Source organism: Acanthisitta chloris, unplaced genomic scaffold (genome assembly GCF_000695815.1).
Source record: "Acanthisitta chloris isolate BGI_N310 unplaced genomic scaffold, ASM69581v1 scaffold16117, whole genome shotgun sequence".
NCBI classification, from domain to species: domain Eukaryota; kingdom Metazoa; phylum Chordata; class Aves; order Passeriformes; family Acanthisittidae; genus Acanthisitta; species Acanthisitta chloris.
The window spans coordinates 1-8,336 of NW_008681105.1; the positions used below are offsets into that span (position 1 = coordinate 1).

Sequence of the window (8,336 nt, forward strand, 5' to 3'; positions counted from 1 at the left end):
CTTTTCCAACACAACTGATTCTATGATTCTATGACTTAAAGGCTCTCCTACTTAAACATGGCCAGTTAATCTTTATTATAACTTTTGTCTTTTTTTTTTTCCTTCTTGTGTTTGAAGACAACCCCACCTCACGTGATTGGCCAGTTAGATAAACTTCTTAGAGAGGTAAGTCAGTGTATAATACATAGCACTGTGTGCACAGCTAACAAGCATTCAGGAATGTGAAGAGCTTTTCTGAGTAGCCTAAGAAGACTGCTAAAAACTTATTTTTTAAATATTATATTTTGGCTGGGTGTATCAGGTATGAATCTTGCTATCAAAGATGAGTAGTGTCATTCAGGTATCTGAAACAAATCTGTTCAAGTAGTGGAGGCTGTTTTTATTTGAATTTGGGCTACCACTGAAGTGGTTTATAAATGTGAGTTAGGGGAGGGAAAGGAGTACAGGCAGTTGTTGGCTTACAGCATATCAAGTTGAGAAAATACTGCAGTCTGGCAGCAGAGTTACTTGAAATAAGTTCCTTAAATCTTTTTTGATGGATTTGGATGTTTAAGGGTAGCAAAAGTACAGTAGATAGGCATTAGTGGCATCATTAACAGACATCATCCATTCTGTGTATGGAGCTTTATTTCGCTACTTAAAATTGTTTTACTCATTTATTTCTAAAGGGATTTGAAACTTCTAACTTATTTTTGTATTTGTGAATGTTTGTATAAAATCAGGTTTCAACTTTGGATGGTGTATTGGAAGTTCGAAATGAGCATTTCTGGACATTAGGTTTTGGTACTTTGGTAAGTTATGTCTTTATTGTCTTGTTAGCCTTTAAAAAAAGGTGTCAGTTACTACAAAATTTTTATTTACATAAAGTAAGGTATTTCTTCTGGAGTCATGACTATTAAAAAAATTGATGGAGTCAGTACTTAGTCCTTGTGCTTTATTGTGAAGCTTCTCTTCCCCTGCCCTTTAAGTTTTTTAAAGCTTTGTTATTTATTGTTAATGTATACTGCAGCTCTGGATTAAAACATGCATTTTGCAATTGTAGAGTTTGTATTGTACTTTGGCAGTGAAGAAAGTCCCAAACAATAGTAAGGACATTTTTCAAATGGTGTGTTAGTGTAAACTGTCTGGGAGGAGAGAAGAAAACTGTAACCTGTCAGGTACTGAAGGTCTACACTAGAATCCTGTGTTTTCAGCATTTCTGGAGAGAAAGTGGAACAAAACAACTACAGTTGGGTACTGATGATTCTGTAAGCTGAAAGAAATGAAAGGTGGTTTTTTGGGGTTTTTTTTTGTGATACAGAATGATCACACAGAACTTGGTTATTCCTAAGTTGATTGCAAGTATGTTGTGACAGTTGGAAAAGACTCTAGAATATTTCTTTACTTCTGAATTCTTCCAGTGTGGTACCCTTCTTAAAAAAAAAAAAAAAAAAAAAAAAAAAAAAAAAAACAGCAGTTCCGACTTGCTGAAGTGAGAGAATAGCTGTCAGTTAATTATTCTGCTACCCAAAATACTGGATCACAGCATTGGTGGATTGATGACAGATATTTACAAAAACTGTATGCATATTTAGCTGTTGTCACTTTCCAGATTGTAGTAGAAACTTCCTGAGACCTAGATGTGTTTTCAGCTGCTCCATCTGATGTAAAAATGGCTGGTATAGCACAAACTGTGAACCATGGTCTTTATTAAACATGAACTGATAAAGCATGTGAGGGGATCTGTCTTGTGTCCTGTTCTCTTCTGCAGCGGTAGATCAAGGTACATGAGATAGTGTTACTGAGTGGAAGGCAGGGACAGCCTGCAGTTATATGCAAGTCAGGAAAAGCTCTAGGGCTGAGTTCCAACAAGGGATGTTACCTCTGTTCTTGCTAATGGTCCCCATTTGAGCCTTTGCCATGCACATTGTCCTCTTGCCTGCTCCAACAGCACAGTGATGGCACTTCTTCCTAAATTTAGCATAGGGCGTTTGTCTGCACTTTGTTCTTCTTTTGGGCCACTGTTTTTTCCAGCTGTCGCCTTTCCTGCTATCACATGTTGTATTTTGTGGTTTTGTTATAAGACTCACTTTTTCTGAATGATGATCTTGACGTGTTCAGAGATAGATGTGTTAGGAAAGAACAAAATGTATCTTAATTATGGAATTATGTCATAAGGGTCTTAATTTAGTCATTGCAAGAGGTCTTTGTGTAATTCTCTGCAGGGTAGCTTGCCACTTCCTGAATGCATGTGGAGAATCTTTGCTGAGCCAACAGTTAATAGCCAACTTATTTTTATCACTTTCTAGGCTGGATCAGTACATGTCCGAATTCGGAGAGATGCAAACGAACAAATGGTACTTGCCCATGTCACTAACAGATTATACACGTTGGTCTCTACCTTGACTGTCCAGATTTTCAAAGATGACTGGATCAGACCTTCCTTATCATCTGTGCCTATTGCAAACAATATTCTGAACCTTTCGGACCATCATATTATTCCAATGCCACCTCTGAAAGCTGCTGAGAATTCGAACCCTGTTACATCCACTCCAGCTAAGCCCAGCAGCCCACCACCAGAGTTTGCTTTTAATACACCAGGCAAAAACGTGAGTCCAGTCATCCTTCTAAACACTCAGACAAAGCCCTATGGACTGGGCTTTAACCAAGGATCTGCACCCTACAGCAGTGTACTCAGTCAAGGACTTGGAATACCAGGAATGGGAGCAGCTCAAGGATTCAGAACTGGTTTTACAAATGTCCCAAGCAGATATGGAACAAACGCTCGTGGTCAACCCCGACCATAATAAACACCATTATTTATTGTACTTAAGGGTATTGACTTAATTCTTTTATTACCCAATTTTTATAAACATTTGGAATGTCAGATCATTCTAAATGGCTGGGAACAAGTGCATTGTTCATATTCATGAAGTGGTTAAATTGCAGACTTTTTTCTTCACATCAGCAGTAGCCTGTGTAATGCCACAGATATTTTCCAGACTTAAGATACTTTACAAGTAGTTTTTATAGGGTGTCTATTTCTATTTGTCTTTTTATCCACTTTATTTTCCCAAGAATGTACTGCAATACAGCACAACTCTGTAAGAGAGTGAAATTGTGACCAGATAGCATTTTTTTTCTAATGAGAATTGCTGAATAAGTGAGAGAATAAGAAATTGCCGAAATACACATCCCAGTTGTCAGAGATGTTTTGATTGCTATATTAAGCCATCGTTTGGCAAAGTCACAATTAGGTTTTGGTTGCAAAAATCCATCAGTATTGTGGCCATTGTGAAGACAATCTGGCATTTCAGATTGTAATTAATATTGTGAGACCATGTTTTTACATTTTTATTGATGCTTTTATAGAAGTTCAGATGGTTCAGCAACCTTTTTCTAGTTGTAAGCATTCCATATTCATCTCTGATATTTATTTCTTTTTGGTTCAGCTGCAAAATTATTTAGCAATATACTGGGAAATAAAATATTTAAAACTTAAGGTTTTACAAGTACCTCTTTTTTACAGTAACCCTGTATAGGACACAGAGCAGATGACTGTGTTGTCTCTGAAGCCAGTATTTCATTTTTGACTATGGAAAGTACTCTGTGATTTGATTGTGACTTTGTATTTTTCCTCTTTGTATTTTTTCTGTAGTTTCAGGGGGGAAAGTATCTGTTTATATTCCTGGTTTATATCCAGAGTACAGGTCAATTCTTAGTTACTGCTAGAGTGCTTAACCTTTGGGATGCACTTGGAACAAGACCCCTTAATTTGTCTCTGCTTTTGCATTACCATCCACCATCACATCTAGGTGGTCATATTTCTTCAGGGCCTTTCTCATGGAGCTCTTCCCTCTGCCTGCTGTCTTGATCTTTACTGCCCTGACAACAGGGAAAGGCCTTTTAGAAATACTTCCATTTTTTCCTGTTCTCCTGTGCAGTATCTGTCTTACAGTTCCCCCTCTGCACATTCTTCTGCATCTCTTGGCTGTTGAGGGATCGGTTGCCCATTCCTGTTGTTTCACTTGCAACTCAGGGTGCTATGTATTGGCTTCCACTTTTTTCATCTGTATACCAAGTCAGTCTCTCCATTTGTCCAAGGTGGTTACATGGAGCTGTGGTATCTCAGGGACTCCAAAGATACTGTGTTATCTGAAGATAATGGCATTGAGAGAGAAGTCTTTCTCTTGTGGAACTGAGTTGAGAAAACAGCCTTCATTTGAGTTTTCAAGATCTGTGGCCTCTTCACACTGGCTGAGGATTTCTTTTTCTGCATAAGAACACTGCATTCCTCTTTTTCTTTTTTTTTTTCCTCCCCTCCACCACCTGTGTTTCTTGAGCCAGTGCATGGAGGAGGCTGTCATTCTTGCCAACTCTTGCAGAAGCATTTTGGTATCTTGTGGGGATATTTTAGGCTGAGGGTAGTGTCCACACTGCCACTGGTGTAACACATCCATGTAAGCTACAAGTGGGGAATCTGGTTCTGTACTTCACTTGCAGCGAGAATAACAGTCTCATTGCTGTGTTAGAAAGTGTACTGGCCTGGAAGACTTGCATTTAAAGATAACAATGAACTTGTAACAATTGGCTCTGTTTCTATGAGGTCGGTATTAACTCAGTAATCACCTCTGTGTCATTACTCTGGCTTTATGTGTAGTCTACCACGTGTGCCACTGCTGCATGGAAGTTCACTGAAGTACAGAACACTTGAACAGATTCTCTGTACCTCTTGGGTGCTGAACTAGACTGAACTTTCTACAGCATCTGCAACACCTTAGAGCCAGCAGAATGTTTACAATAAACTACTCTTGTGTGGCCTATTTGAGAATTGTTCCTTACTCCAGTTTCATAACCAAACACCTGCCCTTTTTCTGACATTTTCAATACATTGTATTATATTGATTGCATGCATACTTGTTTTTAGCAGAAAATTAAAGCTCCATTTTATTACGAAATGAAGCTGATCTTTGATTTAAAATGAGAAGGGAAGATGAGAATCCCAGAATTCTGAGTGCAATATAATCACTTTAACAAAAATATTTTTTGGAGTGATTGTTTACAATATACATCATATGTGCAGATGATAAAGATTCTTTTAGAGATTAGAACAGCTTTTTAGCTGCTTTATTGTTATGAATATATGAAGAATATTTGTTAAATCAGCACAGAGTAAAATGTCTCCTTTTATATGAGGAAAATAAAATTGGTGTCATCTTTAAATGACAAGGAAAAAGTGGTAATTTGTGTACACAATTTTATAGTTGCCTTTTTATATATATATATCTATCTCCATTGTTCAAGTGATGCTCTGGGGTGTTACTTCCGTCTCAATGATCAGATGTGTCAAACTTCAGAACTGTTTTGCTGGGTCTGCTACCAATGTAGACTGAGTTCTTGGAATAACTCTACAGAAAGCACTTTTGCTGCATTTGGGGTTTTCTAATTGTATTTTGCTGTTAGGTGGTCACAATCTAAATGTTTATTTGATATGTAGTGAATAAGACTTGCTAATTTATATCACCTTCATTCCTAGTGATAGGAATGCTGCCCCAGCTAGAGAGAGAAGAGGCCTGGTGCATGCTGTCATTTCTGTCTGCCACAGGGTTTGACATTGTTACTCCCTTGACTTGTTCCAACTGTGATTGCACAGGATGACTTCACTTGTAGGTAAACACGTTGAGCTTTGGTGAGTTTGAGGGACATTTACCATTATTTAGGCTTAAGATTCTGCATAGTCCTGATAGAAAAGAAGTCAGAGCACCTACTGCAATACAAATAACTAACATCATAAGGATTTTGTTGCAGCTTTACATACTGAGTGATGGCACTTGAGTTCATTCTGTTCTGCGTTCCCTTTACCCAGGTAAATACCACATGCACCTTTGGGAGGACAAAGCCAGTGACAGCTTCTTGTGGGTGGTAGATTGATGATTTTCATTCCCCTCCCCATGACTGAGATGTGCAAATCCTATTGAAGGAGAGAACTTGTGCAGCAGTTCTGCTGATTAGATTAGTTGAAGTTGATTCTGTCCCCTGCTGCCACCATCCAACAGGGACAGGGATATCCAGGGGTAGGTTCTTCATCATAAAGCCTCTCTCTGAATTCTGAGGTGATTATCTGTACTGTGCTTGTCCAGACCCAATGGGTTGAAACTGAGAGTAGAAGAAATGTCAGTCCTGGTCTTTTCACTTGGATTTGTTTGTTTTCTGGGTATTTTATCAAGTGGTTGGACTGCCTCCTATCTGCTTGTTCTCCCCTGCCTTAGTAGCAATGAGAACCCACCTTGCACCAAGTCTTTGCTTTACTGACTACTTCAGGCTCTTGTGCTTTTGGGAGCTTAGATTTTTGGACTCACACGGTCACTGGGCTGATACAAGTTCTCCTTCCAGCAGTTATTTTTTAAATGCATGCTGGACCATATAAATTGCTATAAATTGACCATCCCCTCTTTAAGTAAACCTCTCTAGGGCTTGCATACAGTTAGGAACTGACCCTCTTTTCCTGTACTGAAAAAAAACAACCCCGAAGGCAAAAAACCTATAAGCCTTTTCATCTTGTCTTCGCATTTTGAGAACCATATTAAACCAGCTTGTATATAGCCATTTTGTTACCTTTTCCCATCACTTAGGAGGGTGCAGAAGGTGCCTTACACTGCTCAGTGTGTTCAAACTTCAGAATATTTAATTCTCTTTCTTAAACTGTTTCTCACTGGCTGAAGTAGAGGAGAATATGATTGCAAAGAGTTCAAACAGCTTTGATATATTTACACAGATGTGCAGTAATATCTGAAAATAAACACATCTGCCCAATTTTTTAGAATTCTCACTGTATTCTGTTTCAGGGGTTGCATGCAAAATAGAAGCATTTCTCAAAAATGTTAATGGGATGGGAAAACATAAAATGCTTTTGTTTCATATTAAGCAACCAAAGGCAGATAGAACTTCATTTTCAGGCTGTCCTGTAATAGTAAAATTTTATGAATGCACATTGCTGGAAATACATATTTCTGTCACAACTTTAAAATATGGAGACATTGTCTTAGGCTGAGAAATGTTTGCCTTAGGAAAATGGCCAAATCTCAGGTGCCTACAACTCCATGGCTTATCTCCTTTCTAAACCTCTTTGCTCAGGATAGACCTTTCTAAGGGAAGAAGTTTGGAGCAGTAAAATGCTAACTTGTTTTCTCTCACTTCATCTTCTACCTGCTTGATTTTTTTGGTTTTTTTTCTTGAAATGCTCTCATCTTTTTCTCACCAGTGGAAACCATAATTGCAGCAGTAGCTTTTGAATACTGCTCTGGCTTACACTGATTTCATTCCAGGCTTCCTTTTTACCAGTGTTACACTAAATTTATTGAGTAATTCCAGTAAGGAATGTAAAAGCACCGAGTTGTTAAACTAATAAGTGTCTTTTCTGGTACCTGAACTGTTGTCTTGCTTCTGACTCTCATTTTATTCTTGACACGCTCTGTATTTAGATACAGTTTCTCAAGTGATCACTTTACCACTATGATTACTTCTGCTGTAATCTATATTATAACCTGGGTGGAGGGTTGGGTTTTTTTGGGGTCAAATTGTGAATGATTCTCACGTGAAGAAATAGTGTGTGCTAGGGTGTTGCTCCCACACACCACCTGCTCTTCTGTTTATATCTCCTGTGTTGTACTCAAAGCATGATGGAAACCCCCATGTGCCTTCCTGTTAGCATCACTCCCCACCAACCCTTCTCCATCAGAAAGTATCTAACAAATGACAGGGGGAAAATTGGATTTGGGTTAGTGCTCTGTTTCCTGGTGGCCTGCAATCTACAGAGAAGAGCCCTTGCAGCTCTGCCTGTAGGGGAAGGAGGAGAGGGAGGAGCAGAGAGGATTAAAAACCACTTGTGTGTCAGGAGTTCTAGCAACTCATTTCAGGATGAGGTGGCTTAGTTCAATGCAATATAGAAGTCTTTTGATAACATGGCATAAATCTCCATTGCTGAACACTGCTAAGGTTGGTCACACCTTGTAAAAATTGTAGCAAACGCTTATGTTGGGAGACATTCCCTCCTGGGATCATAGTATGTGACAAAAACCAGTGATGATAATCTGGAATAATTCTGGTTTGGGGTTTTTTTTATTCAGAGGTAAGACATGGAAAGATCAAATTCTTTCCAGGCTGAACTAGTTCTTATTTAATGCTGTTTTCTTTGGCTACATGGAACACTGGGCCAGGAACAGTTGAATCCATAATCAGTCTAGCAAGAGCTATCATATTTTTCTTCACTTTAGGGCTCTCCAATGCAATTGAACAGCAAATGTGAAGGTGGGCAAACAGTGCTTAGGGTGGAGTACAATTTGTTGACATTTTGTGTA

The 8,336-nt window shown here is 38.6% G+C and overlaps 1 protein-coding gene across 1 annotated transcript; it reads left to right on the forward strand.

Annotated features, from left to right (window-relative positions):
* Positions 1-117: 117 nt before the first annotated feature.
* Positions 118-3,087, forward strand: LOC103805334 (zinc transporter 6-like; the record flags this gene model as incomplete). The annotated part of the gene is made up of 3 exons (XM_009077977.1): positions 118-165; positions 723-791; positions 2,289-3,087. Coding segments are annotated over 3 exons (615 nt in total), but the record flags the coding sequence as incomplete, so codon positions are not given.
* Positions 3,088-8,336: the final 5,249 nt, after the last annotated feature.